Source organism: Halichoerus grypus, chromosome 14 (genome assembly GCF_964656455.1).
Source record: "Halichoerus grypus chromosome 14, mHalGry1.hap1.1, whole genome shotgun sequence".
In the NCBI taxonomy this organism is placed as follows: Eukaryota; Metazoa; Chordata; class Mammalia; order Carnivora; family Phocidae; genus Halichoerus; species Halichoerus grypus.
This window is the reverse complement of record NC_135725.1, coordinates 67832371-67857379: the sequence shown is the minus strand read 5'-3', so window position 1 is coordinate 67857379 and position 25009 is coordinate 67832371. Positions and strand designations below refer to the sequence as shown.

Genomic DNA, 25009 nt, shown 5'->3' with positions numbered 1-25009 from the left:
AGATATAAACCAAATACACTTAAAGCACAGCTTGTGAAAACAGTTCACAGTTAAACGCATGGCTCTGGTGAGGTACAGGTTAAGATTAAGCACAAGGGAATACTAGACATTAAAAAAAAAAACAACACAAAAAACCCAATATGATAAAAAGAGCTTTTCGGTTGGCTTATTTAAGTCCTTTTAAAACACTGATATTTATTAACACACACATAAACCTTTCCAACATCCATTAACTTCTTCCCCGTCTCAGTAAATCAAACATAATTTAACCTTTCCTAGATGTCTCAGGTTCATCACTATGAGTATCAGGGATGCATTATTACCATATCAGTGATGCTTTAAAAGCTACACAAATAGGTAAAAAGCACAAAGATGCTGTGCTGTTTATCTAGAAGACCTCCTCTTTGGTGCTTTCCTCCATGCTATCACTTCTTAAAGTTCTTGTAGTAGACAGCTGTTTGTTGCCCAACATACCCCTCCCTCCTGGGAGCAGGACCCTAAGTCCCCTTTGAGAAAACAGTCCTTCCCCATTCTCTTAGAGTCTGAGTGGGGGACATTACCTCTAGCCCTGGGGGGTGGGCCTTGGTTGATATAAGCCAATCAGCACGTTCTACCCACCTCCACAACAACGGGTTCAGGGACTGGTACATAAACTAATGGAGCCAATGAAAGCAAAAGATAAGGGAACCCTGGGGCTTCTGGAGTTCTTCTCCTTCTTCTTCCATAGGAGCTCCTGACAAAGCAGCTCTCTCATTTTCCTGAATAGCGAGGTGTGAGGGTAAGAACTGTCAGGGCTGTTTGGCCAACATAATGGGAAGAGCCTGAAGCTGGTGAAGGTCACAATGTGAAAGAGAGGGCAAGGCTACCATCATGGAAGTAAGAGCAGAGAGAAACCAGTGACTTGTACTTGGCGACAATGTTTGCATGATTAGGAACTAGCCACATTTCTGGACTTTACAGCCACAGAAGCTAATAAATTGCTAAGAATCACTCCTTTCTCTCCCTCCCCCTTCCTCGCTCTCTCTTTTTTTAGGCCAGATGGAGCTGGCTTTCTGTCCCTTGTAGTACTGAGTCCCAGCTGACACACTTATTCAATTATACCTGCTTCTGCTGCTCCGTGTCCTCTCTGACCCTCTGTCACAGACGCTGAATTTTTTCCCCTTTGTACACTGCATTCTAGAATAGGATTGACATTTTCTGGGAAACGTGAATACATGCCAGAACATCAAATACTTCTGAGTCTTCGGAAGGGAAAGTATGTAGGTTTTGTGACTAAAACTTATAATCCTGAGGAATTTTTGGTTTAGTGTGGACTTAAATTGTTGGTGAGTCCAGAATGTTAAAGTTGTTGGAAAACTGCTGCACATGAAGGGCTTATTTTACATTGTGTTATCTGTGAAGTTTTGTTTACTTTTTTTAAAAGATTTTATTTATTAGAGAGAGAGAGAGAGTGCGCGTGCGCATGGGAGCAAGGGGAGGGATAGAGGGAGAGGGAGAGAGAATCTCAAGTAGACTCTGTGCTCAGCGTGGCGCCTGATGCAGGGCTTGATCTCATGACCCTGAGATCATGACCTGAGCCAAAGCCAAGAGTGAGATGCTCAACCTACTGAGACACCTAGGAGCCCCTGTAAAGTCTTCTTTTTAAATTGTAGTGCAGTTGACAACGTTACATTAGTTTAGGCTATACAACTCCACAACTGACTCCACAACTCTGTAAGTTATGCGCTGCTCACGAGTGTGGCTACCATCTGCCACCACACAGTATGACACCGCTGACTATCTTCCCTATGCTGTACCTTTCATCCCCACGACTTATTCATTCTGTAACTGGAAGCCTGTATCGCCCACTCCCGTTTGTTTGTTTATTTATTTTTTTAAAGATTTTATTTATTTGACAGAGAGAAAGACAGCCGGAGAGGGAACACAAGCAGGGGGAGTGGGAGAGGGAGAAGCAGGCTTCCCGCGGAGCAGGGAGCCCGATGCGGGGCTCGATCCCAGGACCCTGGGATCATGACCTGAGCCAAACGCAGACGCTTAACACCGAGCCCACCCAAGTGCCCCCCCCACTCCCGTTTAAACACTGAGCTTGGGAGATACAGTTTTTAATTTATGAATGTTCCTATTGTATGCTTGTTAGTTAATAGGAACCTGGTATGAAGATGAAGTCTGAGTCACCAAAAATTTAATTTGCCATTATACAATTAAATTTATTGATTATAAATACAGTATAGGGGCGCCTGGGTGGCTCAGTGGGTTAAGTGTCTGCCTTTGGCTCAGGTCATGATCCTGGGGTCCTGGGATCCAGTCCCGCATGGGGCTCCTTGCTCAGCAGGGAGCCCGCTTCTCCCTCTCCCTCTGCCTGCCACTCCCCCTGCTCTCTCTCTCTGTCAAATAAATAAATAAAATCTTAAAAAAAAACTACAGTGTGTTTTAGGGCCAAGGAAAGAAAACTATACTGAGTGGGACACTACGTTTTCAGGAAGGGAGCAGTGGGGTACAATGATGCTCTTTGAGAAAGACAGTATCATTTTACTATATATAATTCCATCAAACATATTGGGGTAATTTATTATCAGAGTACACTACTACGTCATGTTTGCAGTTCTTTTTATCTCAAAAGCTAACATACAGAGTCTTTTAAAGAAATGATACTATTAGATTATTCTGGTATCATTCATTTGCTGCTTGCTCTCATAGTGTCATCAGCCAATGCTTCTTATCAGTTCAAAGATAGCAGGCACTGAAGAGTTAACTACCTAATTGCAGTGGTCTACATTTCTTCATCTCTAAAGCTTCCTTTGAAACATTCTGCCAAATGCCTCAATGACATCAAAATAAACTATACTTTTGATCTTATGTAATAATAGTAACTCTGCTGAAAAATGATGGAGAAGAACTTCCTAGTCCTGATCTATTCCCGAAGAATGAAGACTGACCAGTTCCCTCCATACTCACAAAAAACAAAAACAAAAACAAAACCCCCCCAAAAACCCACTTAATAATTTATTCTAAAGCAGAGGATGTCAAACTACCACCTGTGGGCCAAATCTGGACTGCTCCTACTTCTATAAATAAAGTTTTATTGGAACACAGCAATGTTCATTTGCTTACATGGCATTTATAGCTGTTTTCATGCTACAATGGCAGAACTGAGCAATTGTGACAGAGTCTATATGGCCACAAAGCCAAATATATTTACGATCTGTTCCTTTACAGAAAAACTTTGCTGACCCCTGTTCTAGAGTATTGCCCAGGAACAATATCAACCTTGTCAACCCATCTTCTTATCCCTTTTGAAATACGAATCACATTTCCTCATTTCCAATCTTCTAGTGCCTTTCTCTACAACTTCCAAGTCTTTCAGCATCTTTCACTATAATTCTTCAATTCAATGACTTACAGATGTCTGTAGTGATTTGAAACAGAACATCCCATAAGGAAAATACCTTACTTCCCTTATTCTAAGACATAATCAAGAGACTAATGAACCAGTTACTTTATAACAAGTTTTCAGGGGACAATACCCTGCCATATTAACTATATATTGTTATGACATGCTTCCTGAAGTTAAAAAAAAAAAAAAGCATTATAATGTCTAGAATCAAAGATATTGGATAACCCATTTAAATCAAGTAGGTACTGTCTTAAATTTCACCTCCTCAATGAGGATCAACAACTCACTCTTAACTATGCTATTCTACCCTTCCCAGTTTGAAAAGGACCTTCTCTGAAAGAGACAGAAGCAAGAGAGGATCCCCATACCTCCAATCTCTCTCCTCTATCATCAGACCAGCTAACTCAGAGGAGCCTAACATCCCCAAACTAAACCATAAAAGCTTTTCTGTTTTTCAATAATTTCAGAAGAAATTATTATTCCTCCTCTCCTGCTTCTTTCTTCTCTCCCCACGCTGCCCCACCCATCCCATCTACATTTAGAGCAGAAGCCTATTTATTTGTGGACAGGGAAGGAGGCAGCAATAATTTCTTTTCTCCACTCCTAAGTTCCAGGGTTGGATACGCTCATAGAAATTTAGCTTTCTTGGCAATATTCCTACAGATCTGTGCAGCTCCTTTGTATTCAGCCTAACCGAAAAAAGTTAAGTGGATATTTTGTAAGCTCTTTCTCCCACTCCCAAGGCAGAAAGATGAGCTGCATGTGACACACAGAGGTCAAGATGACCTCTTCAGGAGGAAAACTGTACTACAGATCACAGCAGGCTAGTGAAAATTTCCTTCCACTTCTATACCTCCTTGTCTGCAAGGATTCACGCTAAGATTCTCAAGAAATACTGAGTTCTTTGTGGCTTTCCCTATTACTGTTCTCTGAACTTTCTGCTCTACTACTTGGATGAGATTTTTCCAGCCCACCTCCCTTCTCAGACAGCCTTCCTGATCTTGAGCTAAACCTCCCGCAGAGAGGCATCAATGATTAACATTTAGCGAGTGCCCAACAATTGCTCAGGCAGGATGGAGGCTTAAGGCTATATAACTCCCGGAAGCAAGATAAAAGGTGATCACCCTCCAGGAAGCATTTTAAAAGGATGACTATTAGGCCCAAGCGGTCCCTGGTCACATCGGTGTGTGACAGGATGAGGTGAGAAAGTCCTGGTCACATGGAAGAAAATGTTAGGGTAGAAGGTCCCCATGTAGATAACCCAGGCCTGCTTGGCCACATGTCCCAGAATACAGCGTTTACATTTCCACACTTTCCTTTCTTCACTTACAGACCTAAAAATTCTCTTTAAAATCTTTATATAATAACTCAATAGGGGAGAGCTAGACAACAATGGTAGGGAAAGGGAACAGATATGTGCAACTCTATGTGTGGATCATTGTAAATTAAATGAGAGAAAAAGTAATTAAAATTACCCCTTTCTTATTTTGAGTGAGGAATGGAGGGGGCAAAAACTCCCACCTACACCATCCGTTTCATTCAGTTTGGTTCTAAATTCTTAGACTTTTTAAGAGATATAAGAATTAAAAATATGTTGCAAATCTTAAATTGTCTTTAAAACCATCACTTGTTTTAGTTTATAGCATGCAACATGAAAGTTTGAGATGTTTGCATACTCTCTATAATAATCTATAGTCTTCTTTATGTTGCATAAAAAGGGTATATATTTATATGGGAAACAGGGTGATATCGTGGCAACAACTACACAAACTTAGATTTGGAAACTTCCCCCATCTCTAGGTCATACGGTCTGCCACAAGATGCTAGTCTCAACTTTCTCTACAGAGGAAATGAACCTTCCTTATAGAGTTGTAGAGAGAAAGTGATAATATAGATTAAGTGCTTAGTATATGTTATCAGGTAGTAGGTGCTCAAAAAATATTCCTTGCAATTCTCACTCATACTATGTCGAGAAGAGCTTTGGCAGCCAGAAAGCAGATCCCCTCCAGTATTAAACGCACTACCTCCAAATGGTGTCGAAGTAAACCAAGGCCTGAGTAATGCCCACAAGAAACAGATTCTAGTTCTAACAGTCTCTCCACCTAAAGTGAATTCTGTTAGATGAGATGTACAATCACCTTCCCAACACGTTAAGATAAGCACTCGCAGGGCGCCTGGGTGGCTCAGTTGGTTAAGCGACTGCCTTCGGCTCAGGTCATAATCCTGGAGTCCCTGGATCGAGTCCCGCATCGGGCTCCCTGCTCGGCAGGGGGTCTGCTTCTCCCTCTGACCCTCCCCCCTCTCATGTGCTCTCTCTCATTCTCTCTCTCTCAAATAAATAAATAAAATCTTTAAAAAAAAAAAAAAAAAAAAGATAAGCACTCGCAGAAACAAAAAGCAGTTCACAGTTCACTATGTTTATGTGCAAAACTCTAGCAGCTATGCTATAAATAATTAATGACTTATTTTGAAAACCCAAAGGTCGTTTTTGAAGCCAGCCATATTTTCCATGCAGTTTGGCACTGGACCATGGATTGGGCTTATGGAAATTCATACGGTGCTGCAAAAGGACTCTGGTCTCCTCTACCTCAGTATCAACACTCCTCTGCTATTATCCTCTAAATTTTCTGAGCACTGGCAACTGGGGGGCCATGGTCAACTGACATTGTGTGGCCCAAATACCTCGTTTGCTCTGGCTCACTCAGTTATTTTTTTAATTAGTTGTCAACATTTTAATAGCAAGGAGATAAAATGCAAACATCCCGAATTCTGGCTTCACTTGAGAAACTGGAAGAGTTAGAAACTGTCTATAAATTCTCACATAGCAAGAGTATACCAGAACTAAGAAGTGACTGCCCTCTTTGGATGGAATATGAACTTCCCAGCTTACCACTCTCTACCACTCTCTACTGCCTTGGACCCTGTCGGATGCACTCATTTCCATGAGTAACATAATGCACCTCAACTGGCCCAGCAGGGGTCTGCGTCATCCAGCCCTACTCAAGGCTTTTGACTTCAAAGTTGCATACTGATCTCAGGAGTGACAGCAAAAGAAAGGACAGGAGGAAAACAATGCAACGGGCATTAACTAATTATTAACCATTTCCAAAGAGTAGACAAAACAGATTTCTGAATGGGAGACTCTACATGTAAAGTGTGAGCCACAGTGCCTGGCACATGGTAAGTGCTCAATAAATATTAGCTGGCATTATAATTAGTATTATTATTTCACTGTACTCTATTGAACACTCCAAAGATAATTTCAGAATGTAAACAGGTGATTAGACAAGAAATTTTTGAAAAATAAGAATGAGGGGCGCCTGGGTGGCTCAGTCATGTGTTAAGTGTCTGCCTTCGGCTCAGGTCATGATCCTGGAGTCCCGGGATCAAGCCTGGCACTGGGCTCCCTGCTCAGTGGGGAGTCGGCTTCTCCCTCTGTTCCTTCCCCGGCTCGTGCTCTCTCTCTCAAATAAGTAAATAAAATATTTTATAAAAATGTAAAAGAAACTAACTGTGAACAGTACTACAGAATAAGAGCTGTCATTACAGAGGACTTGCTGTGTCCAGGCACATGCTCGGAGTACTGAAGATACCATCCCTCTGCATCCTGATGGTTATGGGCACTACAGATACTAGTATTATCCCCATTTTACAGATGATGTTTATAGACTGATAAGACAGTCTATAAGTAATGTCTGATAAGACATTACTGCACTGAAGTAAAAGATTAGAAACTTTTTCTCAAAGCTAATAGTAAGTATTTCAATGAAGGTAACTTATGTTAGCATGGTGAGATCATGGGTGATGTTTTGTTTTGTCTTAGTTTTCCAAACTCTTCAGTATTTTACATTCTATCTACTTTTAAAGAAAGTAGATACATCTTTAGAACTGCCTCTTGTTTTATCTTTGCCAGACTCTCTTATCTTACAGTAAAACCTTGGGAGTCCTTTATAAAACAATAAAATGAGGGGAGCGGGGGAGAGCGATAACACTTAACTAGGTGAGGACCAAGAGCCAGGCACTGTAAGCGTTGATTTATCTGCGTTAGATTTCATCCTTACCTAAAGCCTATGAGGACAGGAATATTTTTCTCCACTCACTGAAGAAGGAAACTGAGACTCTGAGGTTTCACTGAGCTGGCCAAATAGTTAAACTGTTGGGATTGAAACACACCTTCAATATCTGGGCTCTCTCCACTATCTATCCCCCCAATTATCCACTGTGCCTTCTCCTACAAGGCTATCAAAGTATGGACTCAATCCAACGTGTATGGGGAAAAAGGAACTTCATTTTCAGAAAGCGGTGATAAACACCAGAGACAAAAGGAAAGGTGTGAACAACCTGCTCTGGCTTGATCTCTAGCAGAGCACTAACCTCGTAACTGCCAAACGTATGTGACAGTGCTGAGAAGAATGCCCCTTCAAACACCAGCAGATCGTACTCTTGGGCCTTACTGCTTTTTTTCAAATTTTAGAAAAGTCTCTAGAGCTCATCTGTTCAGTACTGCCATGATTCCTACTGTCTTACATATTTTAAATGGATGGGTGCCCACCTGGCTCTGAAACATTTCACAGGAACAAGGGTTAAAAAAATTCCACTGGCAACTGATACTTAGGCATAACCTCTCATGCCAGGAGGTGTTCTAATTTCTTCAATATGTTGACCTCACTTCAAATGAAATTCCTGTGCAAATAGGAGATGTGAAGCAGCCTGGTAATCAGTCCCCAGAGTGAAGCATTTCATATTCCCAAACAGAACCAAGTATTAGTTTGGAATCACTCTCCCTAAACCTTCACTCATTTATTTATTACTATGTTAATGCTTCCCTTGAATCTTTAAACAGTGAAGATCCAAACTGCACAAAACTTGGATAAGAAAGACCAACTTGAAGTTTGGATATACATCTCAGGACTGTTTGTACTAAATTGCTGATTAATGTTTAGCTTGGGATAAGCTGAGAACTTTGGATTTTTTCACCTGGTTACTGAGCATCTTAACATCATGTGATTTGTTCTCTTCCTTCAGTATAACTACACATCTCCTTTTGGAGACTCTTTCTTCTGGTTTTATATCACCCTATTAGTCTTTTAAAATCCAAATATTCACTGATTAATAATTCATTAGGAAAACATTTGTTTTTTTTTAAATATTTTATTTATTTATTTGAGAGAGAGCACGATCAGGGAAAGGGGCAGAGGGAGAGGGATAAGCAGGTCCCCCGCTGATCAAAGAGCCGACGTGGGACTCGATCCCAGGACCCTGGGATCATGACCTGAGCCGAAGGCAGATGCTTAACCGACTGAGCCACCCAGGCACTTCTCATTCAGAAAACATTTAAAGACCACTTATTCTATACCAAGCACTGTGATAGTCTCAGGACAGAAGAAACTAAGATCCCTGTCTTTGAGGAGCTAATGGTCTAAAGGTGGCGATAAAGATGTAAACAGATGGTTTCCGTTTAATGTTCTTAGTGTTTTCACAGAGGTATGAACCCGTGCTGTGAAAGGTCAGTGGACGGACCGTGGTACTGAGAGAAGACGTCTTTGCGGTGATGCTCAGACAGAATCGTGAAGGATCAGTAGGAGTTACTCAAGTGTTGGAAGGATGTCATTCCAGGCATGTTTGGTTAATTGCGAGAGCAAAAGGTTCCTGTGGGAAGGTGGTAGAAACTGAGACCGGAAAGGTGGGTTTAGCATCTCTCTCTGCGGATGAGCTATCTAGTGATGGGTACAAAATGTAATGATGATTATTTTTAGTGCATCCATCAACTTTTTGATAAGGCTCATTCTGAATTTTAAAGAATGTAATTTTTCAGATTGTTATGGCTGATACTAATTATTTTTAATAATGACCTTCCAAACACTTTCCATCCATATGGTATTACAATCTATAAGAATTTATTTTGCTAATGAAATGTCATGCCTGCTTTTTCATATTATCCACAGAACTCCAATAAAGCAAACTCCAGGCATGCTCACCACCACGGCCACAGGACTACCACCCTCAGACTATCCTTGAGTGAATGGAAAATGCACTGCTACTCTTGAATCACTTAGCCGTAAATGGTGAGAAAGTCCATTTTTATCTTTGGTCTATTAGAAGAGGGCATTGGCAGATTACAATTGATTTTCAAGGAATGGAGAGAAGTGGTAAAAAAAAAAAAAAAAATTAAGAAAGATGGGAAGAGTGCTTCCTGGCAAGTCCTGTGTACCCAGACACAGCAAGACAGAGGACCAAAATGCTCCCTAAAAACAGTTATCCTGTAATACCAGTTCTGCCATTTGACCTGAGAAATGATAGCATTTCCTCTGATAATATTTCCCAGGCTAGTATCATAGTCTTCAAGCAGCTGGATCCCCTCCCCCCTCAAAAAAAGTATCAGGATAGAGAGCACACTAGTCTTGAACAATAGTAGAACTGCAGGAAAAAATGAGTTTAAGTGTCACAGTGACTTTTCACTAAAAGTGAACTAAACTAAAGGTTTTCACTAAACTAAAGGTTTCAAACAACATTCAGTCATTCATTCATTCCTTTAAAAAAAGTAGGTTCCACGCCCAACGTGGGCCTTGAACTCCCAACCCCAAGATTAAGAGTCGTATGCTCTATGGAATGAGCCAGCCAGGCGCCCCTCAAACAACATTTAAAAGAAGAATTAAAGAAATATGACTATAGTAGATGGGTTCTTAGGGAAAATCAAAGATGAAAGGATGTTAATTAAGGGATAAGACATAAATGTCTTTCCTGAAAGATGAACCCTAATGATATTTTATCCTTACATTACAATTAATTAAAAACGAGCCTTGGTAAGAATACATGTCACTTTTAAAAATAAGAATATGATAGGGGCACCTGGGTGGCTTAGTTGGTTAAGTGTCTGCATTCAGCTCAGATCATGACCTCAGGGTCCTGGGACTGAGCCCTGCATTGGGCTCCCTGCTGGGTGGGGAGCCTGCTTCACCCTCTCCTTCTGCCCCTCCCCCTGCTTAGGCACGGGTGCTCTCTCTCTCTCAAATAAATAAATAAAATCTTTAGAAAATATATGATAGAAATAGACATACCTGAACAAGCCACAATGTACAACAACAAGCTCAATTATTTTATCTTGGAAGAAGAAATGATGAACCTGTCTTTGAAAGTGAATGTTAGATTGATTTTTTAAATATTTTACCTGATTTAAATAATTTAGGCACTTTTCAAGACACCAAAGGCAACAAATGCAAGATTTCAGCACACATCGAGCACAAGCATTTTCCTGGAAAGGACAAAAATTGGAAATAATTAAAAACCAAAGAATCAAACCATCATACAGAATATTCCAAATGTTAGAAAAATAAAAGTGAAAAAAAAAATCACAACCTATGTTTCAAGGCCTCCACACCCACCAGTCTTTTCCCTCAAAATGTAATAGCTAAATTATTTTTAATCAATTTAATTCAACGGATATTTAGTACCTATTGCATATAAGATAGAGTAAGATATCTAAGACCAGAAAGGAACTTACACTACTGTAGAAGAAAAAAAAGCAAAACATAAAAAAAGGTTAGAATCAGAATATGCAACAGATCCTAGTGCTATGAGAGTGGAAAACAGAGATGACATCATCAAGGAGGAGGAGGAATCAGGGGAGGTTTCTGGGAAGAGGTAGCATGTGAGCCAACCTGTGTTGAAATGCATGTTATCTTCACAGTTAGGGACAGGGAGGAGGCTCCAAGGAGGAAGGTATGAGTCAACAAAGAGGAAGACAAGCACAGGATACTTTGGGAAACCAGTGATATGATGGATTTTGCCAGAGCATATAGAAAGCAAGAGTGGGGGACAAGGCAGAAGGGCTAGCTTCTGCTTTGCAGGGATTTTGAAGAAAACATTCACAGCTATGGACTTAACATCATTGGGAGCTTTACCACATGCAGAGCTGAGGTCTGGGGTGTGACCACAGAAAGCCCAGAAAAGTATTTTCTCCTTACCTTTCCTTTGAGCTGACTGTGCATGTACATAAGGATCATTCGTGGAATTTTGACTAACGTGATAATGAAAGATCCTTTTGCCACCGTACCCAGATGATAACGAATAAGGCGATTCACTGATGCCAAAATAGGTGTAAATGGCAAATTCCTTTTATCCCTATTTTAAAAATAACCAAAAAGACAATTAAAACAAAGGCTAAGTAGAAGAATGGTTTAAGCCCAATGCAGTGAAAAAATTAGTTCGTCTAAAAAAAATTCTAGCTTTGTGACAAAATGGCAAAGTAATATACAACTAATACAAATGCTACTGATGTACCAAACAAAATTAATGTTTCATTTCTCTATGGTGGTTTCATGGGGTTCTTAGGCTCTAACTAAGACTTTAAGTAAAATGAAACTGTGCTTTGAAAGATTTTACTAGTAAATATTTACAGAGATAAATGTACAATCAAAAAACGGAACTTAAAAAAATGTTCAGGGGCGCCTGGGTGGCAGTCGGTTAGGCGTCCAGCTCTTGGTTTTGGCTCAGGTCGTGATCTCAAGGTCGGGGGATCAAGCCCCATGTCAGTTCCGTCCTCAGTGTGGAGTCTGCTTAAAAGACTTGCTGTCCCTCTCCCTCTGCCCCTTCCCACCCGCTCTCTCTCTTTCTCTCAAATAAATAGATAAATCTTTAAAAAAAAATATGTTCAATCTAGACCTGGTACCTCATTGTATTAGAAAATTGTAAGGCCTACAGCTTGTATTGAGCTCTGAAGTTAGGAAAGGCAGTTACAATACTTGTTCTGATCCAAACAAAGTAAGAAGGCATGTTGTCCTTTGATGGACCTTTATTTTTAAATTTTTTTAAAGATTATTTATTTTAGAGAGAGCATAAAAAGAAGGAGAGAGTCTCTCAGATCGTGACCTGAGCCAAAACCAAGAGTCGGAGGTTTAACCGACTGTGCTACCCAGGCGCCCCGATGGACCTTTATATGAAGCAAGAATACAAAGAAACACTACAAGATTTATTTTTATTCTTCTGCTAAATATAATTGAAGTTATATCATGACCTGCTGTTCTGATTAATTTCTTGAGAAACTTACAGAAAAGCATAAAGATTAAAATAACAACCTCCCATGTTCCTACTGCCCAGAATGATCAGCTATAACATCGTGTCATATTCACTTCCAATTATTTTTTAAAGACATGAAACTCTTACCAGCCTCACTTCCATCTCCTTCAGACACAATCCCTTAGATGATCTTAAGTTTTCTGGCCAGTATGAATTCTCACCTAGTAAAATAGTACGTTACCACAGCTCCCGCCACAGTCATCTGCTGACACGCTAGGATGAATTCACTGATCCAAATCAGCCCCACCACATGGTACCACCACACGTACTGCAGAGGCCCAGAAACTCTGAACTCCACAAAGCCTTGGTCATTCTGAACAGCACTGCCTAGGAGAACATCAAGGAAGGAAACGAGAAGCACATAAAGTGCAAACTAAGAAATAGGGCTATCCAATGTAAGGGATTAATCTAATTTCCAACAACAGGCCTCCCCTACCCCCAAAACACCAACCTGATGATCGCGGCACTATTTAATTAGGAGACAAAAATAATTATCACTTGAAAAGTTGTGAAGCCAGACATTGTACAATTAAGCATTCTGTTTTCCCCGAAGGCATCATATAGTTTTTAAAAGGTGTTCTATTTGAATATAGTTCTTACCACATTGGTTAATTTAGGCATGAATTTTCAAATACTTCCATTTTTTTTTCAGAGCTATTTTATGACTCATCCAATAATTACAGATCTAAATCATTAGCGAAGGATGGAAATTAATATTATATTCAATTGGTGAATGTGTGCTGAATGGCCAGAGAGGTTACATATAAGCCTACGATCCTTATGCCATTCCTTACCATTAATTCCATTTAGGGGTCACTTTTGATATGAAGTGTGGCTGCAAGCAAGTCTGAGAGTCTAACTATGAACGGTATCATCACGAGGAACTCTACTTAGGTTCAGATCTTTTCCAAACAAGAAAATCCCAAGGAAGCAAGCTCATCTTTGGCTGTAACTGGGGCTTAAGGCAACCTCACAGCCACACTGCATTCATCTGTTCATCTGAGAATGAATCCAAATGTCTGAATCAGTCCTGGAGTTTACTTCAAAGCCATGACCTGGTTTAGAACCACTTTGCTAGGATGATCTAAAAACCACGCATAGGGAGTGGGTTGGGGAAGAGCCATAACCACCGCTAGTTCTGACGGCAATCAGACCTCAGTCATGAACGTCTAAGAATTATATCTGAAGTTTTAAAATAATTTAATATGAATCAGATCATCACTAAGAGAAAGAAGCAGCATGTCTCCTTACCAGTGGTGCCAAGAAAAAGAAGTGTCATGATCCAGTACACCCAAAATAAGACAAGAGCAAAGAAAGTCCAAAAGGGCTGGAAGACTAGCAGTGGCAAGTGAATGAAGACCTTGCCAGCCACGTGGAACAGGGCGATGGTGAGAGCAACACGCTTGCGCATCACCAACATTATCAGGAACAAGATAACCTGTGTGCAGAGAATGCAGAGAAAGGCTCCGGTTACTGTCTTGAGCAGTGAAAATAGAAACCGAACAATGGTGGACATTTTTAACAAAACCCTTCCTTCCAAATGGGGGAAGGATTATTCTCTGAATCCCCAAAATACTTTATCAGTCTTGAGGCACTTAGCATTCTCAGTTGTATACTGAAAAAGTCCTTAAGGCTAAACATAAAAGGATTTCTCAATTTATTAATAAATCCTAGAATTCTCCTACCTTTCCCTTTCTACTCATTATGAATCAAAATGTGTTGTCAGTCAGCATGAGGCTCTGAATTTATTTGGATGGATACACACCTGTCACTCTGAAAACAGGGGAGAAGACCATGTGCCATGACTACGAAAGCAGAGGGGGTATTCGTACTTCACCTCCTTTATAGGACCAAGAGCACCTAAACAGCAGGGTCGATGTCAGATTCCCTGCCCTGCACACCCTCACTGGGCCCTGGGTGAGGGCGGGTGAACTATACTTAAAAAAAAAAAAGAAAAGAATTGTACTTAAAAGATGATTAATAATAACAAACAAATACCTTTTGGCACCAATGACTTTTTGGTGGCTTTATTTTTTAATTTCTAAAGCTTAATTAAAAGCTTGGGATTGGTCCAAGAAATGGTCTGAGATTTTTTTTCCTTTTTTCAGAGAGAAGGAGGTGAACCAAAGGTATGAGTACAGATTATTTAACCACATGTTCATGAGTAATTTACTGTATGGTGACTAGGCAGCAAAGCTCACCTCCAACTTGGAATAATGTTGTTAAAAGTTTAAAAGGCAAAAACGGGAAAATAATTAGTGAACAAGTAAATGAAATGATACGAAGTAGTATCTTTCTTAACATACTTTAGTAAAGAAAACTATTTTTTTTTTTTTAAAGATTTTTATTTATTTATTTGAGAGAGAGAGAATGAGAGACAGAGAGCATGAGAGGGAGGAGGGTCAGAGGGAGAAGCAGACCCCCTGCCGAGCAGGGAGCCCGATGCGGGACCCGATCCCGGGACTCCAGGATCACGACCTGAGCCGAAGGCAGTCGCTTAACCAACTGAGCCACCCAGGCGCCCCGAAAACTATTTTTAAAAAGGAATTATGACAGTAAGATAATATGTTCTTACAAATGATAATGTAAATATTCTAGGTGAAACTCCTCTCTCAACAAGCAGGCAGCGCAGAATAAAAGGTTGCACCAAATAACACTCATCAATTAGGGAAGCCTTCTGAAGACTTTTTAGTGTTCCACACCATGTCAGAGATTTTATCTAATGGAGATCAGGGTTAGGCATGCAATAGCTAGAGGTGAGTTTCTGCTCCATTAATGATCCCTGTAAATAAAAATGTAAACCTGAAAGATCCACCCAAGCCCATACTCACTGTGAACACTGTGGCCGAAATGGCATAGATGAGGAGGGCCCGAAGATTGTCTTCAGCTATCTGAAGCTGCTCAGGAATCACGGTTTCTTTGGGAGACTTTCTTTGCTTTGCATACAGCCACCACAGGACCCCTGTGCCACCTGGGTTCAAAAAACAATTGTTTTGGAAATAACTAGCTCGAGGAAATGCGTAACATAAATCTTCACTTTCCTGGATCCTTCCTACACATCACCGTGGGACTGACGCAGCAACAATCCATTTGGCTGGGAGGCGCGTGGCTGTAACTTTGTGCAGCATAAGGGGAGCTCCAATTACTCCATTATCATTGTCCACACCAGGTGCTTAGATATCTTTCAGTGTATCAAATAAATGTCCTTCAACTGTATTTATTATTGACACTGAAGCTCAGACAGAGCCTGCAAAGACAGGTACCCCTGAGAGGAACTGATCATAAAGAGAGAGTCAGCGCCTGTTGAGACCTGAGGAGCTTGTACGAAGCAAGTAAGGGTCACAGAAATAAGCAATGAAGCTGAGGACTGAGGAAGGCAAAGATCCTCTCTGTTGTGCTATCCTAGTAACCCCAGGGCCTTGTGTGGAAATAGTCATGCAGTTGATATAGTATTTGTACAATGAGCAAATGAAGATGAAAGAAGTAATTCCCACCAAAAGTAGGAACAAAGATAGGAGATCTTTGATAGCTTGCTAGCAGTGTGTGCTAGGGATGGGAGTTTTTCTCCCTATCACTGGTTCAGAGATCCCAAGAGCTAAACTGAAGAGGGGGGCAAACTCGCCTCCACACGAGAAAGCTGCATCAGACATCTTCATTCTGAGTGCCCAGAGCATCGACTGTTCTAGGTGCTGGGGACAGAGCTGTGAACAAAACTACGTCCCAACCCTCATCCCACATGGAGCTTATATAGTAATAAGGAAACAAAACAAATAAGGAAATAAGTAAAAATATAGTACATGACGTCTAAGAAAAAAAGTCACCTTTTAATAGAGAGAGAAAGTGCTGGTTTTGGGAAAGCATTGTGATAAGATGGGTAAGCAAGGTCTCAGTGGTGAGATGATATCTGAGCAAAAGAATCAAAGACAGACCGAAAACAATCTATAAAACTATCTAAGGAAAGGGTGTGCAGGCAAGGGGTAATAGCAAATTCTAAGATGCTGAGATGGGAACATGCCTGGCAGGAGAGAGAGGGGGCCACCATGGCTAAGCAAAAAGCAAGGGGCAGAGGATAAAAGCTGTGGGCAGAGGGGCTCCAGGGACCAGATCCTACTGGAAGGCCTTATAGGCTATGGTAAGGAAATGGAAGATTCAGAGTAAAGATGCATATGTATAGGCAGACAAGATAAATGCCTAGGAGAGGAGAAACTGGGCTGAGAAGTATGCAAATCAACCTGATCCCCACCTGCACTCAAGTAAACAGTGAATAGTATCAAAGGGAAATGTCAACCCTACCTGGTGGCAAACAGCGAGCATGAATTTTTTTCTATTGAAGATGAGTAAACAAACTTAAAACAACCACGAGTCTATGAAAAACATTCAAAAAAGGGAAATACTTCTATTTCAAAATATTTTTATTTTTATTTGTTTTCATAGATTTTATTTATTTATGTGACAGAGAGAGAGAGCGAACACAAGCAGGGGGGGGTGGGAGAGGAAGAAGCAGACTCCCCGCGGAGCAGGGAGCCCAATACAGGACTCAATCCCAGGACCTGGGATCATGACCTGAGCTGAAGGCAGATGCTTAACTGACTGAGCCACCCAGGCGCCCCTTCCATTTTGAAATCTTAAAGAAAACTGTCATAGCCTCAAAGAATGTAATAAAACACGTTCTCTATAAATAGGAATAAAAAGTTATGAGAAAAGGGTGCCTGGCTGGCTCAGTTGGTGGAGCATGTAACTCTTGATCTTGGGGTTGTGAGCTGGAGCCCCATGTTGGGTGTAGAGATTACTTAAAATTTTTAAAAATCTTTAAAAGAGTTATGAGAGAAAGACAAACAGAAATGAGAAAGAAAGAATAAAAACAGAAAAGAAAACAGAACGAGATAATAATGAAGATATCAAGGAGGACATTGTTCACAACAGCCACAGAAGATATCACTTATTAAACATGTAAATTTGTGTGAGGAAGTGTGCAATAGAGGTGACCAAATTGAATCACCCCAATGCCATTAACTAGGTATTAAAAGTCCCACTTTATAAATGACAGAATTGAAATTCAGGAAAGTTAAGTAACATGCCAAATGTCACACACCTAGTAAGTGGCAGAGCTGGAATTCAAATCTACTTTTATTATAAAAATGATCCATCTGCTATAAGCTGAATGTTTGTGTCCCCCTAAAACTCATACACTGAAATCCTAATCCTTAATGAGATGGTTATTTGGAAGTAGGTCTTTAGAAGATGGTGAGGTCATGAGAGTGGAGCCCTCATGAAGGGGGTCAGTGCCCTTATAAAACCACTCTCAGAGAGCTCCTCCCCACTTGCACCATGGGAGAAAATAGCAAGATGATGGCTGGACACAGGGAGCCAGCCCTCACCAGATACCAAAGCACCTTGGCTTTGGCCTTCTGAGCCTTTAGAACTGTGAGAAGTAAATGTTTCTTGTTGATAAGGCATCCAGTCGATGGTACTTTGTCAGAGCAGCCCAAAGTGACTAAAACACAGAAACTAGATATAATGGTCACCCGTTGAACTGAAAAGAAAGATGGCTAGACGAAGGAAGGACTGGAATAACAAAATGAGGTAGTCAAGTACAGAAGTGACAGTGAGGAAAACTCCATCAGTGATCTGGAAGGTGCACTTGAAGAGCTCTTCCTGAGTGCAGAGAAAATGACAAAGGATTAAAATGATAATTTAGAAGATGATATCAGAAGAATGAACAATGATGCTAAGAGGAAAACCACTGGAACAGAAACAGTAATCAAATACAGAAATAAGACAGCTCTCCAAGTTGGAAAAGACACACCCTCCCAAAAAAGAGATCATAGGCAAACTTAGTTAAGATTCAGAATCAGACAGAAATTTTAAGTTATAAGGATAAGTTAAAAATTAAGATACACATCTAGGTAAGTGAAATAGGTGATGGGCAAAGGCACAAAATTAGACTGGTCTCCAAAAAGTGAAGTATGGACCCAGGGAACATATTGCCCCTCGAGAATTTTATATGCAACAGATTTAATATTCACATGTAAGGCAAAGATAATCTTAGATAATCAAGGGTTGAGAAAATATACAACCCGCAAGTACTTCACAAATAGGTTACATGAATTCAAATTCTCGTTAAAACAAAGATTAACTGGGGCACCTGCACCCCGATGTTTATAGCAGCAATGTCCACAATAGCCAAATTACGGAAAGAGCCCAGATGTCCACTGACAGATGGATGGATAAAGAAAATGTGGTATAGATATACAGTGGAGTATTACTCAGCCATCAAAAAGAATGGAATCTTGCCATTTGCAATGACATGGATGGAACTAGAGGGTATTATGCTAAGTGAAATAAGTCAGTCAGAGAAAGACAAATGCCATATGATTTCACTCATATGTGGAATTTAAGAAACAAAACAGATGAACATAGGGAAGGGAAGGAAAAATAAAATAAGATGAAAATAGGAAAGCAAACCATAAGAGATGCCAAACTCAAGGAAACAAACTGAGGGTTGCTGGAGGGAGGAGGGTGGGGGGAACGTGTAACTGGGTGATGGGCATTAAGGAGGGCACTTGATGGAATGAGCACTGGGTGTTATATGCAACCTATGAGTCACTAAATTCTACCCCTGAAACTAATAATACAGTGTATGTTAACTAAATTGAATTTAAATAAAGAATTAAAAACAAAGATGAACCGAAATTAAGAACTCAAGAATTAAGTTTTATGAAAATAAGACCAGTAGTTCTCACTAAAACTAGGACAGAAGAATGTAAATAAATTTATAAATGTAATTATGAAACATTTCAAGACAAAGCAAAAATCCTTTAAAAAAGATACAATATATCAAATAATATTTTATTTTATTTTATTTTTTAAAGATTTTATTTATTTGACAGAGAGAGACACAGTGAGAGAGGGAACACAAGCAGGGGGAGTGGGAGAGGGAGAAGCAGGCTTCCCACAGAGCAGGGAGCCCGATGTGGGACTCCATCCCAGGACCCTGGGATCATGACCTGAGCCAAAGGCAGACGCTTATTGACTGAGCCACCCAGGCGCCCGTATCAAATAATATTTTAATTTTAATAACCTGAATGCAGGCCTTTAAAAAGTTTAGGATGAAAGGAAAGGGTCCCTTCTTCTGCCAGGAAGGGAACATGGAAAGTATTAAGTGAAAAATGAAAGAACAAGAAGCAGAACAGGGCCTCAGTTGCTTTCTTTTTCTCATGGGCTCTTCCCCCCAAAACTGGTACTGACAGAAAAATGTTAGCCCCCTTTTAAAAATGTCTCCACCTGCTTTTATTCCGAATGCCAGTGACTTCACCATTTTATCTCATTTAGTGATCTCATAGTGAATTAACATCAGTACAATCCACTCACCAGTCCTTTTATGGTGTATAAATGAATTCACAAGCCTTACAAAAGGAAAATTATTTAAAATAACCAAAGTAGGGTGTCTGGGTGGCTCGGTGGGTTGAGCATCCAACTCTTGGTTTCAGCTTAGGTCATGATCTCCAAGTCCTGGGATCAAGCCCCCTGCTGGGCTCTGCGCTCAGCGCAGAGTCTGCTTGTCCCTCTCCCTCCCACTTTGCTCCTTCCCTTGGTCCTGCGTAGGTGCGAGCACCCGTTCTCTCTCTCTCAAATAAATAAATAAAATCTTTAAAATAATCAAAGTAGTTCTGAATTGTGGGACTGTTAAAAGCAAACTCTCAATTCTAATTACTAAAAAACAAACGAATAAGCAGCTTACCGAGTGAACCCAGTATGACCAGAATCGTTACGATCCACACAAGAACTCTTGAAATATACCTGATTATCACCATCAGAATCATGGATAGAACTGCAGGGAAGATAGAGAACACGTAGAATATTATTTTAAAACACTGGAAAATATAAAGAGAAACTCTTTCAATTGTTTTCTCCTAGGGATATAACTGGTTGCTATTGACACGTTCAAGACCCCAATTTAGGTAAGAAAGGTTAACTGGCTACTTTTGTGCTTTGACTCTGGTACTTGCACCACTGGAAACTAAAGGCACCTAATCGTGGGTTTATAAATGACAGAAAAGAACACATGCAAATGCAACATGGTGACTCAAAAACAGCACACAACTGTTGTGGATTCACCACGGAAAGACATCAGAACTCACATGCAAACATACATGCCAACACACAGAGTGTAGAGAGTGATGTGTCATGTTGGTGATTGGAAAAATTACCACACACAGACAGAGATCAGTTAAAGTAGGTGCTACACTTCCTGGAATAATCCTTGCATTTCAGGACCAACTTCTCTGATAGATGGTCCACAAGCTAGACAGTATTTTATCTTTTTCTGGTAGTTTCTCCTCTAAAACTCCAAGAAATGCTCTGACCCTATGGAATAATATCCTGAAGCCTGCTGAGACCCAAATTCCTCTAACCTTTTTTCTTGACTGGGGTCAGGGGTCCTGATTGATTGAGAGACTCTTCAAAAAACAGCAAAGCTTAGTTTGAGTTATTTAGCCAATGCCTCTACCCAACCCAAGCTAAATTCCAACATGCTAAAATCTTGAGTGAAAAAATCTTAAAAAGGAAACTGGGAAGATTTGACCTTTGCATGGGGAAATTCATTTCTGAAATCATAATTTGTTCATCTTTAATTATCTAAAGGCCCATGGTACAAACAAATGAACAAAGATCTTAAGCCTCAAGAGAACCATTCTAATAAAAACTGGAATTCCAATGGTTTAACATTATTATCACCATTTTTAAGGTTTGGTTTTTCTTTTCTTGGTTAAAGTATTCAACTATTTCAGAAACCAAATAACTTTTTTATAAAGCCAGACTAATAGTCACGTTTTGGGGGGCCATTTGCAAAGCCAAATAAATGGTTGGGATCTGTGACTAGGTAACATTCTTAAGGTACTCACTTTTGCAATAAATGTACAGGAACCAAAAACAGATGGGAGCGTTTCATATATCACAGAAATAGCTTTTCATATGGACAGCATTATTTCAATTGAGTCAAGTACTACCTAAGCAAAAAGAAAATACTCTCTAATGACAAGACGGAAATACAGCTAGTCTTCTCAATGACTATAATTGTTGTTAACAGGCATAAATACTCATTTTACTTATATAATGAAAGAGGTGCTTGGTTCCTACCACAGTTTATTCCTCCCGACTAGAAAGATCTATAGATTGTGACATGGCTACATATAGTTCTAGGATAATACAGGGAGTTTACATCTTGAAAACCACATTTATTTGATTATATTATCTATTCACAAGAAAACTCGATGGCTAACCAGTGGAGATTTCCTAACTTTTCCCGCAATACCATGGTATTATGAACTGTAGCAATGAAAAAAAAAATGTATTTCAAAAGTCATCTATCATAAAGCTATGCTCTTTGATGGAAATAGAGAAGAGACCATGTGGCCTCTTTTTATAAGCCTCTGGAATCATAACTAAAAACAAAGGGGTGTTGATTTACTAAAAGAAGCCTCCTGCTATCATATTAAAGGTTATCATAGACAGTAACCAGTTTGGGAAAACACCAGTTTTCTCCAATGAGAGAAAAAGAAAGTTTCAGATATATAAATATATATATATGTATTTAAATATGTATATATTTATAACTCTATATAATCTGAAACAATTGTCTTGGCTATGGGAAGTTAAACATTTTACAGGTATCCCGATTGTATTCATATTTTGGTTAAAAGACAGAACAGTCTTCTACTGCGGTACTATGAAATAGCTAATAATGAGAAAAACAATTACCTAGTGATAACAAGCAAAGTCCCAATATAATTTCTTTGCTGGTCATTACTCCACTAATCAGCCTGTGTAAGACACTATTGTCACTGACAAAGGTGATCAGGGCCTCTGCAAACTTGGCATAGCAGGAAATGTTCACGGGAGCACAGCGATGGAAGAATGGAATAGGTGCACTGGTGATACAAGAAAAAAAAAATCAGAAAAAAAATTACTCCTACTCAATATAAATGCCACATCAAACACACAAATGAAAGGTGATTATGACTGCAATACACTCCACCCTCCACACATCATATGGGGGCTAAGAGGTGTGAGCTTAATGCTATGAAGATGACTGTCATGGGCAGGGATGCGAATCTTACCACAGGCCTTAGCAGAGAGAGGGTGGAGTGCATATTCCAAAGGAAGACATTACCCTCCCCTTCTGAAAAGAAACACACACACATATACACGCACATACACACGTACAGAACTACCAAAAGCAAAAGCAAACACTTAAACTCCTCCGCCTGTACATCTATCAGTCAATGGGCAGATGACAGAACTTACAAACATATACTTCGTTGAACTGAAAATGAATTTTTGCCAGAAGCTATTTAAAAAGAGAAAACACACATGCTTTTGCTTGAAATGTGCCACCGCGAATAAAATGTTGCCTCTATGAGAACAGCATACATAAACCTTGCATTAAGAAAAGGTGTTTGGGGCACAAGCTTATTAACTCTCCTATCAGTTAATCATGCCGAGACATCAACATACAGCATAATAGGCGGCTGTTTAAAACAATAACCATGGATACTAATGTATGGAAACAGGAGGTAATAGTGCAAGGGGAAAGAAACAAAAATTTGCATCTAATGTGATGGTTGCCATCTCCATACAAAAGATATAAACATAAGAATGAGAACAGAAAAAAATAGAAGTAAATGAAAAATCTCTGATTTGTTAGGGTCATGAGATTCTGCACTGTTTTCTTTTCTTTTTATATGTCATTATGATTATAAGATTGTGTCCAAAAAATGAGGTCATCAGTTATATCAGGTTTATACTGACCACAGCTCTTCTTGTGAAGGAACACAGCTATGTGTGAACAGAGACGTAGCTCTGGTTTGTTGTAACATATTCTATTTTAGCCTCTGAGAATATGGTATACATCTGATCAATGAGAGATTCTAAAAAAGCTCTATGAACATGCCCTCAGTTGTGATTTGTATGGATTCTAAGAGAGTCCGTATGTCTGTCCATACACAGATACACACATCTGTGTGCATTAAGTTAAAGGTTAGCTATCGCTAACATAAATCTCATATTTTTAGAATTATTTGTAGAACCATCAGTCATAGCTCTAACATAACACTGCTGATGGCAATAAGGTTAAGTGTGCGCTCATTCTTGGTTGGCACTGTATTTGGGTCAAATTCGTGGATAAGAATATATGACTGAATACCAACTTCCAAGGTTTCTGATCTCAGGAAAGCAGTTTTGTATGACCTGAAGCAAAACACTATCTTTGTTTCCTTCCTCGAAAAAACAACAAAAATATTTCTTTTCAAATAAAAATATAAATGTACCATGTATTGATTTTCCTTAAATGCTGGTAAATGAGCACCAATGGGAGTAAGAATAGGCAACAACTTCCATGCTGTTAACTTCATGGAACAATAAAATAATAATAATAAAGATCTAGTCTTACCTTAGTTATGCTTCAGTAAAATGTATTCCAAAATAATGACGTGACACTATGACATGAATGTTCACTTAAAAAAGAAGTGTCTCTTGTGACTTGTGGGTGTATTTGTGTGAACCTCCAAAATGGCACTGGTGAAAATTAACGCCCAAGATTTGATATTTTGTCAGAAACTGCAGAAAGTCAGAGCATTCTGAGCAATGCTTAAATTAAAGGTATGCAAGTCATTGTTTTTGACCGAAGTTGTTTCACTAATGATATAAAAAGCTATTAAATTATAGAATACCTTTCGGTGAAATGGATTTAGTCAGAAATATTACAGGAATGGATCAAAAGAATTAACCATAAGTTCGTAGTCAACGGTGGCTAATTTGGGACAGAAACCTCTGCTGTGACCTACAACTGTTTTTTTTCCTGATGCTATCTATCTAGGTAATGTCCCTGGCCACGTTAATGTCCCTGTCTAAGGTAACTAAAGCCTGGTTCTCTACCTTTCAAAACTAAAATCTTCTCTGTTCTACAATTATCTGTATCTTCATCTGCTTTACTTATTACCCTATCATTTCTGGTGCAGCCTCTGTTTAGTTCACCTGCCTCCAACCTTGAACATAAAATATATCTACCTTAAGGATACGGATGCCATTTTCTCGCTTTCAACATCCACCAATTTTCCTGGCCCTGCTCTGTTTCCTTTCTCCTGTCATATAACCATAACTGAACCTTATCCTCCGTCCAGAGGCAGCTCCACCTCTATCTCCCATATCCTAGCAGGATGCTGCTATAGTTTTAGACTCGAAGAGAAATACGCATCATTTCCAAAAGAGAGCAGGCGGGGCCTGTTATAACAGAAAACAAAACTGGACAAGTTCAAAAGCCCTGGGTGATCCTCCTAACATTACACAGTTGCATGTGTCTCCATCTGTTAGCTCAAAGAGTAGGAGTAATAACGATAATAATAAATAGTAATAGAGCCCAGCCAAAAGTCAGTGCTTCTAAATTAACAGGAGCAGCATGTCCAGCAGCGTTCGTGTTTTTCTGCTTTTTAGACTTATAATGAGGATAGATGGCTGAACGGGAAGGATTATATTCTTAAAATT

The 25009-nt window shown here is 39.7% G+C and overlaps 1 protein-coding gene across 3 annotated transcripts in view; it reads right to left on the bottom strand.

The window, feature by feature from the left end:
* The window catches only part of SLC44A1 (solute carrier family 44 member 1), a 196540-nt gene that overhangs the window by 64086 nt on the left and 107445 nt on the right, over nt 1-25009 (bottom strand). For all 3 annotated transcript variants that reach the window (XM_036111437.2, XM_036111439.2, XM_036111440.2), the window contains exons 6-12: nt 22229-22398; nt 20211-20300; nt 15301-15440; nt 13721-13907; nt 12631-12796; nt 11359-11515; nt 10563-10646 (exon numbers count right to left, since the gene is read on the bottom strand). In XM_036111437.2, coding sequence (XP_035967330.1) covers nt 10563-10646; nt 11359-11515; nt 12631-12796; nt 13721-13907; nt 15301-15440; nt 20211-20300; nt 22229-22398 — 994 coding nt within the window. The remainder of the gene's footprint in view (nt 1-10562; nt 10647-11358; nt 11516-12630; nt 12797-13720; nt 13908-15300; nt 15441-20210; nt 20301-22228; nt 22399-25009) is intronic.